This window comes from Pongo pygmaeus, chromosome 10 (assembly GCF_028885625.2).
Source record: "Pongo pygmaeus isolate AG05252 chromosome 10, NHGRI_mPonPyg2-v2.0_pri, whole genome shotgun sequence".
NCBI classification, from domain to species: domain Eukaryota; kingdom Metazoa; phylum Chordata; class Mammalia; order Primates; family Hominidae; genus Pongo; species Pongo pygmaeus.
This window is the reverse complement of record NC_072383.2, coordinates 120,829,337-120,848,673: the sequence shown is the minus strand read 5'-3', so window position 1 is coordinate 120,848,673 and position 19,337 is coordinate 120,829,337. Positions and strand designations below refer to the sequence as shown.

Genomic DNA, 19,337 nt, shown 5'->3' with positions numbered 1-19,337 from the left:
ATAGCTATAAGTTGCTTAGCAGGCAGGCTGGCACAAAATGAGCGCTAAATAAATGTGCCACAGGTTGGAGGATTTGGATCAACCAGACCAGAGGTGCCTAGAAATTGCCAATAGTCCACCACTGTTTGACCTGCAGAAACGGCAACTTCGCGTGGCACAACCTCACTGACAGACACCTCTAGAAAGCTGTCAAGGTTTCCGGGGCTCAAAGCCAGTCTGGGGTGGGGGTGGCAGGGCATCAGAAGAACCAGTGAGGCCCATGAGCCAGGAACACCCATCCTAATCCTAGCAGGGCATCCAGAGTCCACAGCCACTCCTGCACTCTGCTTTGTTTTATTGTTGTTTTGTTTTTTGAGACAGAGTCTTGCTCTGTCATCCAAGGCTGGAGCACAGTGGTGCAATCACCATGTTGGCCAGGCTGGTCTGAAACTCCTGACCTCAAGTGAGGCCTGCCTTGGACTCCCAAAGTGCTGGGATTACAGGCATGAGCCACCTCGCTGGCTCTGCACTCGGCTTTGAAGCTGGTTTCAGTTCCAGATTTGGGTGGGGGGATGAGTACCCTGCCCCACCCTCTTCCTGACAAAGGCCTCCTGAAGGGAACAGAGGGCTCTCACCAAAATGGCTCCATTAACTTATTTCCAAATGTCTGTAAGGAAAAATGGGCTGGATGACTGGCAGTTTTCAGGCATGAGTTCTAGACTTCCCTCTTCTCCAACCTACTACTGTTCCCAATGCTGGTTGCAAGTGTTTGAAAGTCCATCCTTTGAGTTGCCTTCCTTTATCTCAAGACATGTCTCCTTGGTAAGTTTACATGCCCAGCCACTTTTTTTTTTTTTTTTTTTTTTTTTTTTTTGAGACGGGATCTGGCTCTTTCACCTGGACTGGAGTGGAGTGGTGCCATCATGGCTTACAGCACCCTCAACCTCCAGGGCTCAGGCGATCCTCCCACCTCAACTTCCCAAGTAGCAGGACCACAGGTGCACACCACCGTGCCCTGCTAATTTTTGTATTTTTTATAGAGATGGGGTCTCGCCATGCTGCCCAGCCTGGTCTCGTCTCGAATTCCTGACCTCAAGTGATCCCCCTGCCTCAGCCTCCCAAGGTGCTGGAATTACAGGTGTGAGCCACCATGCCCTGCTTTTTTGTCTTTATGTTTACCTATATTTTCTTTCTTTTTTTTTTTTGAGACAGGGTCTCACTGTGTCACATTGGTGTGATCATGGCTCACTGTAGCCTCAACTTGCCCTGCCCAAGCTATCCTCCTACCTCAGTCTCCCGAGTAGCTGTGACCACAGGTGGGCACCACCACACCCAGCTAATGTTTAATTTTTTGTAGAGATGGAATTTCCCTATGTTGCCCAGGCTGGTCTCGAACTCCTGGGCTCAGGCAGTCCTCCCACCTCAACCTCCCAAAATGCTGGGATTACAGGCATGAGCCACCACACCTGGCCTGTATTTTCTAATTTCCAAAATAAACATGTATTACTTATATACACATTTTTAACTTAAAAAGTTAAAATCAGTTTCCTGGGAGGAGATAAGCCCTAAAGCTGAGGTTGCAAAGTGGCAACCCATGGACCATATTCAGTGCAGAAACATGCCTTGTTTAATCCCACCATCAATTCCTAAGAGACTGTATTAGGGAAGACTCTTGGGGAAAATTGCAGTTAAAAATGCAAAAAGCAAAGGACCACTGCACGGGTGGTCCAGTCACGGAAGGTGGTCCAAGCTCACAATCAATGTCTGTAAGGTTAAGGAGGTGGTCTCGACTTCCCCTCCTGCTGAGTAGCGGGCAGCATCGGCAGGAGAGTGGCCATGCAGGATGGCGACCCAGGGAGCTAAAAATCCCACGATGACAAGGAGCCCCCACACCCAGACAAGCCACCAAAACCAGAGCCTCACAGCGTTGTCGTCTCTTCTCCACAAATCAGAAGAAACAGTGGATTGGAATCAAATCAGCAGTCAGACAAATAGAAATACCCAAGTATGAAGGGTTACACACCAGCACAAGTCAGCAAATAATTAAGGAAAGCCAGCACTCTGGGAGAAAGCGGGTACCTGAGAACTAGCAAAGGGGAGAAAGTTAACAAAGATTTTAAAAATAACTAATAGTTTAGGAAAGAACACAGAAGATTCTGTACCATGGAGCAATAGCCCATTATGAAAAAGAGGCAAATGAGGTCTTGGAAAATAAATATAAATATACAAATATACAAGTATGATATTTTTAAAAGCTGAGTTGAAATGAAAATATAGAAAAAAAGCAAAGTGAATAAAGCTGAAAAACACAGCAGTAAGCTAAAAGATTAAACTGAGGGTTTACATAAAAAGTAACCAGACATGGTGGCACATGCCTCTAGTCCCAGCTACCTGGGAGGTGACGCATGAGAATCACTTGAACCCGGGAGGCGGAGTTTGCACCACTGCCCGCCAGCCTGGGCAACAGGGCAAGACTCTGTCTCAAAAAATACATAGGCCAGGCACGGTGGCTCACGCCTGTAATCCCAGCACTTTGGGAGGCTGAGGTGGGCAGATCACCTGAGGTTGGGAGTTTCAGACCAGCCTGGCCAACATGGTGAAACCCCGTCTCTACTAAAAATACAAAATTAGCTGGGCGTGGTGGTGCATGCCTGTAATCCCAGCTACTCAGGAGGCTGAGGCAGGAGAATCGCTTGAACCCAGGAGGCAGAGGTTTCGGTGAGCCGAGATCACGCCATTGCACTTCAGCCTGGGCAACAAGAGCAAAACTCCATCTCAAAATAAATAAATAAATAAACTGAGGGTTTCTCCCAGAAAACTGCCAAAAGGACAAAGAGAAGTTGTGACATGGAGGATCCATTTAGATAGTTACAGAAAGAAAGAAGTAAACAAGAGAGGAAATGACCAAAGCAGCAATAAAAGAAAATTTCCCAGTGATACAAACACAAGCCTTTTTTTATTTTTATTTTATGAACCCCCTCTCGGTTCAAGCAATTCTCCTGCCTCAGCCTCCAGAGTAGCTGGGATTACAGGTGCCCGCCACCATGCCCAGCTAAATTTTGTATTTTTAGTAAAGACAGGGTTTCACTATATTCACCAGGCTGGTTTGGAACTCCTGAACTTAAATTGTCTGCTTACCTTGGCCTCCCAAATTGCTGGGATTACAGACACAAGCCACTGTGCCCACCCAAGAGCTGCTTTAACTGGGGTGAGATGATGATATGATTTGGGTGTCCCCACCCAAATCTCATTTTGAATTCCCATGTGTTGCGGGAGGGACCCGGTGGAGGTAATTGAATCATGGGGGGCAGGCCTTTCCTGTGCTGTTCTAGTGATAGTGAATAAGTCTCATGAGATCTGATGATTTTTAAAAAGGGGAGTTTCCCTGCACAAGCTCTCTTCTCTTGTCTGCGGCCATGTGAGATGTGTCTTTCACCTTCCACCATGATTGTGAGGCCTCCCCAGCCACGTGGAACTGTGAGTCCATTAAACCTCTTTCTCTTGTAAGTTGCTCAGTCTCGGGTATGCCTTTATCAGCAGTGTGAAAATGGACTAATACAGATGATTTCTCATTTAGTGTGTTGTTGTTTTGTTTATTTGTTTTGAGACAGGGTCTTACTGTGTTGCCCAGGCTGGAGTGCAGTAATACAATCAAGGCTTACTGCATCCTTTACCTCCTGGACTCAAGTGATCCTCCCACTTCAGCCTCCAGAGTAGCTTGGACTACAGGCATGTGCCATTACACCTGGCCAATTTATTAATTTTTTGTAGAGACTGGGTCTCTGCATGTTGCCCAGGTTGGTCTTGAACTCCTGGGCTTAAGTGATCCTCCCGCCTCAGCCTCCCAGAGTGCTGGGATTACAGGTTTGAGCCGTCACACCTGGCCTCATTGTAGTTTTGATTTGCATTACTCTGATGATCAGTGATGTTGAGCATCTTTTCATATACCTGTTTGCCATTTGTATGTCTTCTTTTGATAAATGTCTATTCAGTTCTTTTGCCCATTTTAAATCAGATGACTAGATTTTTTTCCTGTAGAGGTGTTTGAGCTCCTTATATTGTCACCTCAATAAATTTTAGAGGATATAAGGTAAAATGGTCTTTTCATCCATAGGCCACATTTGAAAGAATTACTACTAGAGGTTGTTCTCCCCAGGAAGACAAAAATGAAATTCAAGTACAAGAACGATATGGAATACAAGAAACAGTGTAGCACAAAAAAAAAACCTTAAAACTGGGTTTTTAAAGTTATGATTAAAAAAGAGTTTTCACCAGGTCCAGTGGCTCACGCCTGTAATCCTAGCACTTTGGGGGGCCAAGGCAGGTGGATCACCTGAGGTCAGGAGTTTGAGACCAGCCTGGTCAACATGGTGAAACGCCGTCCCTACTAAAAATACAAAAATTAGCCAGGCGTGGTGGCGTGTACCTGTAATCCCAGCTACTCGGGACACTGAGGCACGAGAATCGCTTGAACCTGAGAGGCGGAGGTTGCAGTAAGCTGAGATCGCGCCACTGCGCTCCAGCCTGGGTGACAGAGTAAGACTCCCTCTCAAAAAAAAAAAAAAAAAAAAAAAAATTATACCTCATTTCAGAAACATTTTTTAGAGGTCTTTCTTACTTTCTGATACTTTTTTTTTTAATTTAGTGATAGCATCCTTTTCTTGTTTTATGTATGCAATATTGTCTCTTACCTCTCCCAGAAGAATATTTTGAGTTTATTTGAAGTTATCTTTTGCTCCCTGCATTGTTTATATTTCTTTTTTTTTCTCTCTCTCTTAGTTTGTTTTGAACTCCCTCTTCATGTTGGAAGCTTTCCTCAGAAGTCTGGAAAGGAGCCCATGAGGATGACTGATAGGATTGGTGTGTACGGCAGGAGCATGGCCTGTCAGGGAGTAAGCCAGTGGGTGGCCAGGCAGCTCTTTGGTCAGAGGCTTCTAAATGTCAGTATCTGGAGGTCTTCTCTGTGGGTGGTTCTGATTGCCCGGGGGGACCTCCAACTGCCTTCTGGGAGTATGTATGTCTGGCTGCTCAGTTTCTGGAGCAAGGCCCGGGAAGAGGGCAGTCATTTTGCTGTTTGCTCTGCCCACTGCCACTAAATCTCTCTGCTGTCAGCCTCTGGCAACTCACTCCCTGCACTCAATGCCTGCCATCCCCAGTTCTGGAGCCTCTTTGATTTAATTTCTCCAGAAGCTAAACCTGGAGAGGGAGAGAGCTAGTCACCCGAGAGCACAGAGGATAGGGGATGAGAACCCGGAGATCTTACTGTTCCATATACAGACTTTGTTTTTAGTCCCCTCCCTACTGCAGCACTGAAGCCTCCAATTCCTGGGACTTTCTGGGATTCCAGGAGAGAACCGGCCTGCTTTTTTCTGGGATCTGCTTCTACAGGTTTGGAGCTACAGGTGTTGCCTTATTTCACTAAATATGGATTTTCTGCTTCTGTTTCTTGTTCTCTTTTACTTTGAGGGTGATTTAGGAGCAAAAGGGGTGACCATGTTTGTTTGTTTGTTTTTTTGAGATGGAGTCTGCTCTGTCGTCCAGGCTGGAGTGCAGTGGCCTGATCTCGGCTCACTGCAACCTCCGCCTCCCGGGTTCACGCCATCCTCCTGCCTTAGCCTCCCGAGTAGCCGCCACCATGCCCGGCTAATTTTTTGTATCTTTAGTAGATATGGGGTTTCACTGTGTTAGCCAGGATGGTCTTGATCTCCTGACCTCGTGATCCGCCCGCCTCGGTCTCCCAAAGTGCTGGGATTAAAGGCGTGAGCCACCGCGCCCAGCCGGTGTTTTTACCGTAGTAAAAACTAACATCTAGACAGTTTATTAAAATTTTGAATCATTTGCTAACATTGTAAAAATCATGACATTTCATATTATAGGGACATTAGAATGTTAGGATTGGCTGGGCGCCAGTGGCTCACGCCTGTAATCCCAGCACTTTGGGAGGCCAAGGTGGGTGGATCTTTGAGGTCAGAAGTTTGAGATCAGCCTGGACAACATGGTGAAACACCGTCTCTACTAAAAATACAAAAATTAGCCGGGCGTGGTGGCCCATGCCTGTAGTCCCAGCTACTCGGGAGGCTGAGGTAGGAGAATCGCTTGAACCCGGGAGGCGGAGGTTGCAGTGAGCTGAGATCATGCCATTACACTTCAGCCTGGGTGACAGAGTGACACTCCGTCTCAGAAAAGTTAGGATTTTCCTGAACTATCAGAACACCTGACAACACTGGGCCCTTATTTCCACATGTCAGCAGCTGGAGCTCAGGAGCAACTATCCTCTTTATTTTTATATTATTTAATTTTTTTATAGAGACAGGGTCTCCCTATGTTGCCCAGGCTGGTCTTGAATTCCTGGGCTCTGGCCGGGCGCGGTGGCTCACGCCTGTAATCCCAGCACTTTGGGAGTCCGAGGCGGGCGGATCACAAGCTCAGGAGATCAAGACCATCCTGGCCAACATGGTGAAACCCCGTCTCTACTAAAAATACAAAAATTAGCCGGGCGTAATGGCACATGCTTGTAATCCCAGCTACTCGGGAGGCTGAGGCAGGAGAATCGCTTGAACCCGGGAGTCGGAGGTTGCAGTGAGCCGAGATCACTACTGCACTCCAGCCTGGCTGGCGACAGAATGAGACTCTGCCTCAAAAAAAAAAAGAATTCCTAGGCTCAAGGGATCCTCCTGCCTTGGCCTCCCAAAGTGCTGGGATTACAGGCATGAGCCACTGTGCACAGTCTGACTGTCCTCTTTATTCATTTATGTATTTATTTATTTTGAAACAGAGTTCCACTCTGTTGCCCAGGCTGGAGTGCAGTGGCACAATCTCAGCTCACTGCAACCTCCACCTCCTGAGTTCAAGTGATTCTCCTGCCTCAGCCTCCCGAGTAGCTGGGACTATAGGCACATGCCACCACGCACGGCTAATTTTTGTATTTTTAGTAGAGACGGGGTTTCACCCTGTTGGCCAGGCTGGTCTTGAACTCCAGACCTCAAATGATCCACCTGCCTCGGCCTCCCAAAGTGCTGGGTTTACAGGCATAAGCCACTGCGCCTGGAAAAGTTCTTTTTAATGTACAGTTCCAGGAGTTTTGACAAACATACAGTCAAGTGATCACTACCACAATCAAGATATAGGACAGGCCAGGCGCGGTGGCTCGTGCCTGTAATTCCAGCACTTTGGGAGGCTGAGGCAGATGGATCATTTGAGGTGGAGTTCAAGACCAGCCTGGCCAACATGGTGAAATACACAAATTAGCTGGGCGTGGTGGCATGAGCTTGTAATCCCAGCTACTTGGGAGGCCGAGGCAGAATTGCTTGAATCTGGGACACGGAGGTTGCAGTGAGCCAAGACTGCACCACTGCACTTCAGCCTGGGTGACAGAGTGAGACTGTCAAAAAAAAAAAAAAAAAAGATATAGGACAGGACAGGCACAGTGGCTCACACCTGTAATCCCAGCACTTTGGGAGGCTGAGAGGGGAGGATCGCTGGAGCCCAGGAGTTGGAAACCAACCTGGGCAAGATGGCAAGATCCTGTTGGTACAAAAAAATTAAAAATTAGCCAGGCATGGTGGCGTGAGCCTGTGGTCCCAGCCACTCGGGGGGCTGAGACAGGAGAATCCCTTGAGCCCAGAAGTTCGAGGCTGCAATGAGCTATGATTGTGCCATTACACTCCAGACTGGATGACAGAAGACCTTGTCTCTTAAAAAATATACACACACGCATATATATACATAGACATGTATACAAACACACACACACACACAGCAGTTCCAGTCCCCATCGTCACCCCCAGTTCCCACTTGCCCTTTGTAGTCAGTCCCTCTCTGCATTCTAGTCCCTGGCAACTACCCGTCTGTTTCTTGTTCCCATTGTTTTGCTTTTTCCGGAACAGAATCCTTCAAAAAGTAGCCTTGAGTGTGGCTTCTCTCACTTAGCATAATACATCTGAGATTCTGCCCTGCTGCTGCATGTATCTGTAGCTCATTCCTTTTTATTGCTGTGTAGTATTTCATTTTATGAACGTACCACCACTGCGTGTTTATACATTTACCAGTTGAAGCCATTTTAGTTGTTTCTAGTTTTTGGTGGTTATGAATAAGACCAGTGTAAATATTTACATCCAGATTTTTGCACTTTTTTAAAATTTAGAGATAGGGTCTTGCTCTGTCGCCCAGGCTGGAGTGCAATGGCATGATCACAGCTACCTGGGGGACTGAGGTGGGTGGATCACCTGAGCCCGGAAGGTTGAGGCTGCAGTGAGCCGTGATCATACCACTGCACTCCAGCTTTGGTGACAGAGCAAGGCCCTGTCTCAAAAAAAGAAAAGAAAAGGAAAAAGAAGCTGGGCGTGGTGACTCACACCTGTAATCCCAGCACTTTGGGAGGCCGAGATGGGTGGATTGCTTGAGGTCAGGAGTTCGAGACCAGCCTGGCCAATATGGCAAAACCCCGTCTCTACCAAAAATATAAAAATTAGCTGGGCGTGGTGGAGCGTGCCTGTAGTCCCAGGTTCTCGGGAGGCTGAGGCAGAAGAATCGCTTGAACCAGGGAGTCGAAGGTTGCAGTGAGCTGAGATCGCACCACTGCACTCCAGCCTGGCAATAAGAGCGAGACTCCGTCTCAAAAAAAAAAAAAAAAAAAAAATTAGCTGGGCATGGTGGCGCATGCCCTATAATCCCAGCTACTCGGGAGGCTGAGGCAGGAGAATTGCTTGATCCTAGGAGGCAGAGGGTGCAGTGAGCTGAGATCGCCCTACTGCACTCTAGCTTGGGCGACAAAGTGAGACTCCATCTCAAAAAAAAAAAAGAACAACGAAGAAAAAAGAGAGTTCTTTATATATTCTGGCTACAAGTCTTTTATCAGATACATGTTTTGCAAAGATCGTCTGGCAATCTGCTTGTTTTTTCAATCTCTTATCAATGTCTTTAGCAAAAAGCTTTGCCTAACCCCAAAGATTTTCTCCTGTTTTCCCTTAGGAGTCTTAGTTTTATGTTTTACATTTTGGTCTATGATCTATTTTGAGTGAATTTTGTGATAAGGTGCAAGATGTAGGTTTAACATTTTTGCACACAGATGTCCAGTTATTCTAGCATCATATGTTGGATGTTTGCAGTTATTATTAACACTGTCAGTATTCTCAAGGCTCCTGGGCTCAGGGGTCAGCAACGGTACCTCTGGCCCCAACTCTGCAGTTCAGTTGCCTGCCCCATATGCCCCTCAAACCTAACAGCTGGGGCCTGTTGCAGTTCTTTGCTTGCAGAAGACTTTGTTTCTGGTCTCTTTACCTCTTCTCTCTCTTCCTGAAATCTGCATAAAACAAACCATGAAAGGGCAGGGTGGCCTCGTGGTCTGGCAACGTCCCTTTGAAAATAAACAAGTGCAGAAACTGAAAGGCAGCAGCTACCTCTGGGGACTACTCGAGAAAGAGTTCAGGGCCGGTGCATCCGCTGCGCGTGGCTGTCTTGCCCCAGCTGGGCGGCAGGTCGGATGTGGCAAAACCAAACAGGATCCCGATTGCTTCAGATGTCGCCTCTGGCCAGAGACCCCCAATGCCTCTGCAGCAAGCACCTAATTGTATTTATGGGGTGCAGGCAGAAGAGTTTCATGGCTCTTCTTTTTGCTAAAGCCCTCAACAGTTTGTACAGCCTTCCTCAAAGGTCCAGATCTAACTGGTTCCCATACAACCCTGGGAGGTGGCAGGTCAGGGACAGTTACCTTTATCTTACACATAAGAAAACTGAAGCACAGAAGGGTGAAGAAATAGATGGGTGTGGGTTTGGAATTTTTTTTTTTTTTTTTTTTTTTTTTGAGGCAGAATCTCACTTCATCACCCAGGCTGGAGTGCAGTGACGCAATCTCGGCTCACTGCAACCGCCATCTCCTGGGTTCAAGTGATTCTGCTGCCTCAGCCTCCTGAGTAGTTGGGATTACAGGTGCACACCACCATGCCTGGCCCTAACTTTTTTTTTTGAGACAGAGTCTCGCTCTGTTGGCCCAGGCTGGAGTGCAGTGGAGCAATCTCAGCTAACTACAACCTCCACCTCCCAAGTTCAAGCAATTCACCTGCCTCAGCCTCCTAAATAGCTGGGATTACAGGCACCCACCACCACTCCTGGCTAATTTTTTTGTATTTTTAGTAGAGACAGGGTTTCACCATGTTGGCCAGGTTGGTCTCAAAGTCCTGACCTCAGATGATCCACCCACCTTGGCCTCCCAAAGTGCTGGGATTACAGGTGTACCATGCCCGGCCACTCTGCTAACTTTTGTATTTTGGTAGAGGCAGAGTTTCACCATGTTGCCCAGGCTGGTTCTCGAACTCCTGACCTCAAGTGATCTGCCTGCCTCAGCCTCCCAAAGTGATGGATTTACAAGCAAAAAGAAGTTTTTTTTTTGGTCGGGGGGGAGGGGGTTAGGCAAAGCTTTTTGCTAAAGTCACAAAGATTTTGCCAGGCGGTTTTTTTTTTTTTTTTTTTGAGATAAGATCTTGCTCTGTTGCCCAGGCTGGAGTGCAGTGGCACAATTTTGGCTTACTGCACTCTCCAACTCCTGGGCTCAAGTGATCCTCGCACCTCAGCTCCTGGGTAGCTGGGACTAAAGGTGTGTATCACATGCTTGGCTAATTTTTAAATTTTTTGTAGAGATGGGGTTTGGCTATGTTGCCCAGGGTGGTCTTGAAATCCTGGCCTCAAGCGATCCTCCAGAATTCATAATTCTCCCCACCACCCCGGCTGGAAATATCTCAAATGACCAAAGAATGGATAAGCACATTGTAGTACACTCATCCCATGGAATATTCTCCAGCAATGAGAATGAATGACAGTCTCACACAGCAGTATTGAATCTCACAAATACCATGTTGAGTGAAAGAAGCTAGACACACAAGAGCACACACTACATCATTCTGTGTATGTAAAGCTAAAAAATAAGCCAAAGAAATCGGTGCAGGTAGAAGTCAGGGTGTCGGCCACACTTAGAGGGGAAGTGACTAGACAGGGATAAGAAGGGGACTGGGGATTAGTGATATTCTGTTTATTGATCCAGATGCAAGTCACGCAGGTATGTTCAGTGGGTGAAAAATCATTGAGCTATACCCTTACATGTTGATTAAATATTCAGGGCTGGGCACAGTGGTTCATGCCCATAATCCCTGTAAATGCTTACGGAGGCCAAGGTAGGAGGAACACTTGAAGCCAGGAGTTCAACAGCAGCCTGGGCAACATGGTAAAATCCAGTCTCTACCAAAAAAAAAAGAAAAGAAAAAAAAAAAGCCGCGCATGGCGGCATGCACCTGTATGGTTCCAGCTACTCAGGACCCTCATTCAGGGTCTCACTCTGTCACCCAGGCTGGAGTGCAGTGGCACCATCAGGGTTCACTGCAGCCTTGACCTCCCAGGCTCAAGTGATTCTCCCACTCAGCCTTTCAAGTTAGCTGGGACCACAGGCCAATTTATGGGCTAACTGGGAAGTAACCCCACTGTAAATTGAAGAGCATCTGTATTCAACTCTGTTGTTGCATGGTGAAAGCAGCCAGGAACAATATGTAAATGAATGAGCATGGCTTGTTCCAATAAAATCTTATTTTAAAAAAATCGGGTGGGCTGGGCATAGTGGCTCAGGACTGTAATCCCGGCACTTTGAGAGGCCAAGGCGGGCAGATCACCTCAGGTCAGGAGTTCAAGACCAGCCTGGCCAACATGGTGAAACCCCATCTCTACTAAAAACACAAAAATTAGCCGGGCGTAGTGGCAGGCACCTGTAATCCCAGCTACTCGGGAGGCTGAGGCAGGAGAATCGCTTGAACCCCGGAGGTGGAGATTGCAGTGAGCCGAGATCATGCCATTGCACTCCAGCCTGGGTGACAAGAGCGAGACTTTGTCTCAAAATAAATAAATAAATAAAAATAAAAAAACAGGTAGTCAGCCAGATTTGCTGATTCCTGGTCTGCTGGAAGACAGGCTGGGTTCTGAAGCCTCCTTCACTGAGTCCCTGCAGGACCCTGTCCAAGTCGCTTCCCTGGCCTGAGTTATCTTTTCTGTAAATCGGGAGGCTGATTCCCTGCTATAAACCACCCTTCAGGGTTGCCAGGAGGTCAGATGAGCTCATCACGGAGGGAGCCCAGAGGGAGAAAAGAACAGGATTAAGAGCCTCTTGAGGTTCTCTGATGCAAAGCAGATTGCTTTTTCTGCCTAGGTCTGGAGAGAGAAAGCCATTGACCTCAAGTCACCCAGTGCATCCATGGGTACCAGTGTCCCAAGGGCAACCCAGAGGGAGACAGCACCCACAGGCTTGGCAGCAGATCCTGGTCCTTGCCATCCTGAGGTCTCTCCCCAGCCCCACCTGTGGAGAGAGAACAACAGTGAAGAGAGACTGGAAAACTGAGTCTCTAATAGGCTGTTCCTTTGAGCCCCTGGCCAGAAGCTATTTGGGTCTGCTTTAATGACTGAGCAGCCAGTGCCCAGGGCAGGGACGTGTTGTCTGACCTCCAGCCCTCTGCTCAGTCAGGCACGTCTCTCCTTCCTGTTCCCGGGTGGGCGCATCCCACAAGGCCTGACTCAGGCTGTGCCGCATCTGGAGCATGCTGTGCGGATGACTCCAGTGTCAATCACTTGGGGAAGAGGTGGGTCTTCAGAGAGCAAAGTGTAATTGAGGGCAAACCCAAGGCAACCAGGAGAGGGTCATTCTTCCCTTCCCTGTGCCTCCTGCTCTCGGAACTGGTCTTCCAAAGCTAGAGGTGCGTGAGGATAATGACTGTAAAATAGCAGTTAACATTTGAGATTCACCATGTGCCCGGGCCTGCTTTGAGCGCTTTACACGTGTTCATTTAATCCTCACAACAACCCTGGTAGGCACTATTATTCTCCCTGTTATACAGATGACGAAACAGGGACCCAGAGAGGTTAAGATACTTGCCTGAGGTCACACTGCTCGGGAGTGGTGGAGCTCCGCGTGTTGAGGACTACAGAAGGGGATGCCTCATTGGTCCAAAACAGGTCCATATAGAGGAGTGGGGGCTCACGTGGGGTAAGACCCAGTGAAAACTTGCCTAAACCATCAAGGGCATTTATTGGCTCACAAAATTGAGATGTTCTGGGGGTTGTGCTGGCTTCAGGGCCGGCTGGGGCCAAGGCCCAAATGCTGCCCTTAATAAGCACACACTCACCGTCTTTCAGACCTTTCCTGTGATGGTTTCATTCTCAGGCTGATTCCTTCCCACGTGGAAGGAAAGATGGCCGCAGCCACTCCATTTGAGCAACTCCAGATGCTCCAGCAGAATTCTTTCCCACCAGTTCCCACCCAGGGCTGACTCTCATTGGGCCGCTGTGGGCCATGTGCTCATCCCTGAAGCCAATTGTGGTAGCCAGGAGGCGGGACCATGGTGATTGGCTAGGACTGGGTCATATCACCACCCTGGGCTAGGTGCCCGCCCCACTTAAGGACGGGGAGGGAGGGCGACCCCTATGGGAAGAAGAGGGAAACAGAACTGGATAGACAAGGTCAATGGATGTCTAATCTGAGGCTCTGGAGGAAACATGCATTCTTCACCCAGAGGAGCGATAGAGGGAAGTTGGACTTGGCCTTTAGGGTCTGCAGTCCATCCTCGGCCCCACCACGGACCTCCGTGACACTTGTTGCCTTAGCATGGCCTGGAACTTGGACCTGAGCCTTTTCTGCCTACCTCCCCCAGCTGATCCCTTTCTCACCCCACCTCCCTGCCTACTGACCGCCTTCACATTGCCTGGGGCCACAGGGGCCCTGTTGCCTACTGCTGGCCCCCTGCTTGGCCTATTGTTCCAGTTCCCTGGTTGCCCGGCTGCCACCTCCAGTCTGGGCTTTTCCAATCCATGCTATTCGTTGGCAACACCATCCCTAGTCCAGCAGAGCCTTGGCTCAGAAGCCTCCAGCCCCTCTTTTGTGTCAAAAAGGAAAAACAAGCTGCTTAGCCCCAGGCCTGGTATTCCTCCAGTGTCCTAGGAGATTCCCTGACCCTTGCCATCAGAATGTCTGTATCCCCTAATTCCAAACTGTGGTCGGCATGGTAAAGCACTGCGGCTCACTTACCTGCCTGGGGGTTAAGGGTCAAGTTTGAGTCATTGCTGCCTAGGGCCCAGCACAGCTCAAACAATTTCTGCAAAGCCTACGTTTCTAGCTCCTGGGCATGAGACTGCTCTTTGATGAAGGGTGGTGGGAGAGGAAGTTAGGCGGCTCCAATGAGAGACACAGAGGAAGTTCCACAGAATGACTGTGAGACAGTGATCTAGGCGGGTGGAGACAAGGGAGGCAGGGGGAAAGGGCAGAAGCCTTAGAGAGAGGAGGGAGGGACAGCGATCCAGAGAGCGAGAGCTGGGAACAGACACGCAGGGAGGGCAGAAAGGAAGCGCGGGAACGTGTGCCAGTTCAGGCACTTTTTTTTTCCTTAAGCAAACAAGGCCTCTATGATTTGTGTTTTGTCAAGCTGAACTTTCCATATCAGGAGTTTATTTAGCTGAGCAGCCAATTCTGGTAAAAACACTGGAACATGTTAAAAAGGAACGGGTAGGAAGGAGAGTCAGACAGAACAAACAGGAGAGAGCATCTGCCTGCAGCCGGTCCACGCAGTGCAGCTTGGCCTAGACCCGCTGACACAACACCCCCACCCCTGCCAGCTCTCTTTAGGGGCTGACCCAAGGGCCAGGTGAGGCTAGACAGAGGTGGAGAAGTCAGCTTGGGGGAAGGAGTCTGGGCTGAAAGTGTCACGGCCCTGGGAAAGGTCTGGTTCCAGCCCGACCATGTAAGTCACTAGAGGCCGTTAGGACAAGTCAAGCCGAGGTTGCAGTCCACCCTATGCACTAATGCCCCTGAGTCCCTACCACAATCCAGAACCCCCTCAGAGACAGGGAAGCTGAAAACATGTCCCTGCTGGAACCCAGGTCTCGGGGTAGACGGATCAGGTGTGGCTTTTTTTTTTTTTTTGAGACACAGTCTCACTCTGTTGCACCCAGGCTGGAGTGCAGTGGCGTGATCTCAGCTCATTGCAACCTCCGCCTCCCAGGTTCAAGCCATTCTCCTGCCTTGGCCTCCCAACTAGCTGGGATTACAGGTGCGTGCCACCACACCTTGCTAATTTTTGTATTTTTAGTAGACACGGGGTTTCGCCATGTTGGCCAGGCTGGTCTCGAACTCCTGACCTCAGGTGATCGCCCTTCTCGGCCTCCCAAAGTGCTGGGATTACAGGCATGAGCCACCACGCCTGGCCTCAGGTGTGGCTTTCAACCTGGGGGCCTGACCCGGCATGAGAGCCCTGCAGGGGACTGTCCTGCTGTTTTCTCACCTGCACAAGGTGGCCGACAAGACCTGCCCACAAAAAGGAGCAACTAGTGGTTTGCCTGGCATCCAGCTGGTGCTTAATAATGGCAGCTCTTATGATTGTGGAAGGCAGCAGCTCCTGTGTGCAAGGAACTTGTGCGTCTTGTAGAATCAGGGCCACACGGCCATGCAAGAGAGGCCGGAGCAGCTGGAGAGGGACACCGTCACCATCGATCTGACTTTACTTACTTAAAATGCAACAAAACCACAAGGTATTCATGATTTGAAATTTTTATTTTCTGAAATGAAACCATTGTACATTGTACAAACCATATCTACTGATGGAATAAATAAGTGAAAAATTATACTGCTGTACAACACACCAAAAAAAAAAGTCTTGAAAGGGGAAAAAATTAGGTAACGGTGAAAAAAGGTCTTTATGCCTCTAACCAGGTTCTTGGCGATAATGAACATTCCAAACCATGACACCGTTTGCTAATGGGAGGTCACCACCCTAGAGGAATCGGTCCACAGCCTTCCGGGTTGTGGGTGTAAGTGCCAGCACTTTGTGGAATGTGTAGCCGCAGCTTCCCCGACTTCACGTGTTGGGGGGAATTAGGTTTGCCCTGGGAGCCCTTGAGGCCACAGGGCCTGATGTCCACGGAAGGCTTTTGCTCGGGATCCCCCGCCCCCTGGCTCGAAGCTGAAAGGTCTTAGATTCTGTGGTGGGGGGAGGGCGAGGGGTGCAGGGTGGGTGGGGGGCAGCGGCTCAAGGAGCGACTGCGCCAGGGAAGGAAGCACATCGGATTTTTGCAGTCTCGTCATTCTGCGTGGAAGGCCTTCTTGGCCAGCGTGGAGTGCAGGGCTGCTGGCGCTTTGCCTGGCGTGGCCGTGGCGGGGCCCAGCTGGTCCCAATCGCCGGCCCATTCCTACCTTCAGGCACTTCAGAGAAATACTAGTGACAGCCTTGGGACGGTGGACGTCGTCTGAGTCCTCACCTGCGCCAACTCCCCTCGCCTGTCCAGAGAGGCTGCAGCCAACGGCAGGACCACCTACGTCTCTCTGTTTCTGTGGATGTGTGTGTTTCATTCTCCTTCAGCTGTCTTTGTTGTAGCCTCTCGTTTCCCAAAAAAAGAAAAGGAAATAAATATCCAAATTCATCTCTCACCAAGATGGAGTTTCACTGCAAAGAAAAATGTGACTCTAACTCTACGGGATCTGGAGGTAACGCCGCCTCGAGATGCGTGGAGAGGAACCGCATCAGGTAGGTTCTGCGCCAGGACGCAGGACACAGTTCTCAACAAAACTGACTGCCTAAGGGGCAAAACTGATAAGTACAAGGATTTCTTTTTTTTTTAAGACAGAAACCTTTCGGCATTGCTAACTTCAACATTAAGATTTTCAAAGTTGTGTGTGTTTTTTTTTTCCCTTATTTCAGGAGACATTTTGCATGAGGTATTTGAAATTCAGGAACATTTTGATTCTTCTTGAAGTGCAGGAAATAGGATCCCTTAAAAAAAAAATAAGAGCCTCACCCTCAGAAACTCTTAGAAAATGGAATCCAGCAGACACTTCCCATGATGGTCAGGAGAAAGATCCACACGTCAAAGGTGGTACCTGAATATGCACCAATTAGCCCCAAAAAACAACAAAACCCATGACCCCCACCCCCCCAGTAACACACAACTCAAAGGGAGTCAGAACTCCAGTGCAGTAAAGAAAGCTTAGGAAAAGGTTTAAGGTCTGAGGAGTTCATATATTAATTAAGAGCAAACCAGGCCTCAGAACCAAACGATTAGGCAGTTCGTCCAAGGGGGCGTCTCTGTTCAGTGAGAGGAAGCTGTTCCAGCGCAGGTGGGGGATGGGAGGGAGGGGAGATTGCGTCTCTCCTTTCTGGAGGGTGTGCAAATCTTTCCAATTCCTCGACGCCTTGTTTGTGGCCTTCGAGGCCCAGCCATCAAGGCCTGCTCCCCGGTGGGGACAGACGGCATGTTCTGGGGACGAGACACGGTCCAGCTGTTGGCTCTGAGAGTCAGAACAGCCTGCGAACAGGAAAGCACGTGGATTCTGACCACTGCGATCCTGCTCTCCGGGGCACAGGCTGGGGCGTCAGGGAGAGGCAAAGGGCAGCAGGTGACCGTGGATTTGAAATCCAAGTGACGTCCTATGAGAGAAAGTTCAGCACCAGCTAATCCTGCCGCCGGCTCCCAGCCTCCCTGGCCCACTCAGTGCCTTAAGGAGACAGCCTTGCAGTCAGCCAGAGAAGCCATTTCGTATTCGGAGGGCTGGGAGAAAGCAGTGATGGGGGTGGTGGTGGTGGGGGGCAATAGAGAGGAAGTGCCAGAAAATTCCAAGGGCTTTGCACGTCCATCTGGGCCATGGTGGGCTTGGAGACGCCCAGTCCTAAATGCCCCAAGGAGGGGAGAGCACAGCGAGTGCCCAGCCCGATCCAAGGGGCCAAGCCCTTGGGGACTGTGCCCCAACACCTGCGCGTCCTTGGGTCCTGGCGCCTGGTGCTTGGGGCGTGCCTAAGGTCCCCCTGCACCTGCAAACCAGGTGGGCTAAGGAGCTCCTTCGCTCCACCCTGCCTGCTCCGATGAAGTCCTGGGGCAGGGAGGAGAGCGGTGAGTAGGGTGGCAGCCGTCGCCCGAACCAAACCAAGAGGGCACTTTGCAGAGGGGGATGTAAGAACCACCAGGATACATGCCAGAGGTCACCTCAAGGGCACAAGGCACAAAAAAAGAAAGCGGAAGGAATCGGTTGAACAGTGGACAGCCCCGCCGAAAAGCGTTCCTGATTGGTACCACCCTCCGATAGCTTATATCGTTACATAGAGAAGTGGGGGAAAAAATACAGCAGCAACACAAATGGAATCCTGGCTTCCGAGACAGTGTGCAGACACTCCTGAGCTGTCAGCCCCGCCTGCCTCCCCAAGGACAGTCCCTTAAAGGTTTGAGTGTTTTGCTTCACAGCAGAGTTCTTCAGTGTCTGAGAAATGACGCCGTTCTGGGTCTTCTTGGATTTGCACTTGGTAAACTTGAAACATTAGTAGTTCTGTTCGCACCCAAGAGGAATCGCTGGGGCAAAGTTGCTCTAGAATTAATTGCTGATGTACCTTCCATGGAACATGGATCGGAGGCTTTAAAGCATCGTCTACATCTCTTCGGAGTTTTGTTGAGAGGCCTCCAGTTTCATCTTTTTAGAGGGTGGCACTCCTTCCAAATCCTTGGGGAGAGAAGAAAAGGGGAACACAGGTTAATGGGCCAGGAGAGCAAGTTAGGCCGGGCGTGAGGCCAAAGGTCAGCCAAGGAAGGAACCGAGGGGGGGCGGCTTTGTGGTTCAGACCAGCACTTCCAGACCCGAGGCCCAAGCGTGGACTCCAGAGAGTTCGAGGACCTGTGGAGACCCTCACACCCGAACTCTTCCTGGAGCTATGGAGCGCGGTGTCCCCTGGCCCCTGCCTGGCCCTATCACATGCCAATGGCTGGTAACTCGGGAGCATTTCCTACACTGCTGCCTTGGACCCTAGGCTCTCCCCACTCATTCAGACTGGACCAGGAGTTGCTGTTATCAATCTTCCCATCTGTGATTCACTGCTAGGGTGATTACTTGTGATTATTGTTTCAAGTTCACCTTTCCAAGTTCTTGTTTTTGTTGTTGAGATGGAGTCTCACTCTGTCGCCAGGCTGGAGTGCAGTGGTGCAATCTCGGCTCACTGCAACCTCCGCCTCCTGGGTTCAAGTGATTCTCCTGCCTCAGCCTCCCAAGTAGCTGTGATTACAGGCATGTACCACCATGCTCGGCTAATTTTTGTATTTTTAGTAGAGACGGGGTTTCACCATGTGGGCCAGGCTGGTCTCAAACTCCTGACCTCAGGTTATCTGCCCACCTCAGCCTCCCAGAGTGCTGGGATTACAGGTGCACACCACCACGCCTGGCTAATTTTTTGTATTTTTGGTAGAGACAGGGTTTCACCATGTCTCCATGTTTCACCACGTTGGCCAGGCTGGTCTCAAACTCCTGACCTCAGGTGATCCGCCCGCCTCACCTTCCCAGAGTGCTGGGATTACAGGCGTGAGCC

At 49.6% G+C, this 19,337-nt stretch overlaps 1 protein-coding gene across 4 annotated transcripts in view; it reads right to left on the bottom strand.

The window, feature by feature from the left end:
* Positions 1–15,531: 15,531 nt before the first annotated feature.
* The window catches only part of BCL7A (BAF chromatin remodeling complex subunit BCL7A), a 42,033-nt gene continuing 38,227 nt past the window's right edge, over positions 15,532–19,337 (bottom strand). For all 4 annotated transcript variants that reach the window (XM_063646794.1, XM_063646795.1, XM_054441809.2 and 1 more), the window contains exon 6: positions 15,532–18,481. In XM_063646794.1, the coding sequence (XP_063502864.1) occupies positions 18,410–18,481 (72 nt within the window). In that variant the 3' untranslated portion in view covers positions 15,532–18,409. The remainder of the gene's footprint in view (positions 18,482–19,337) is intronic.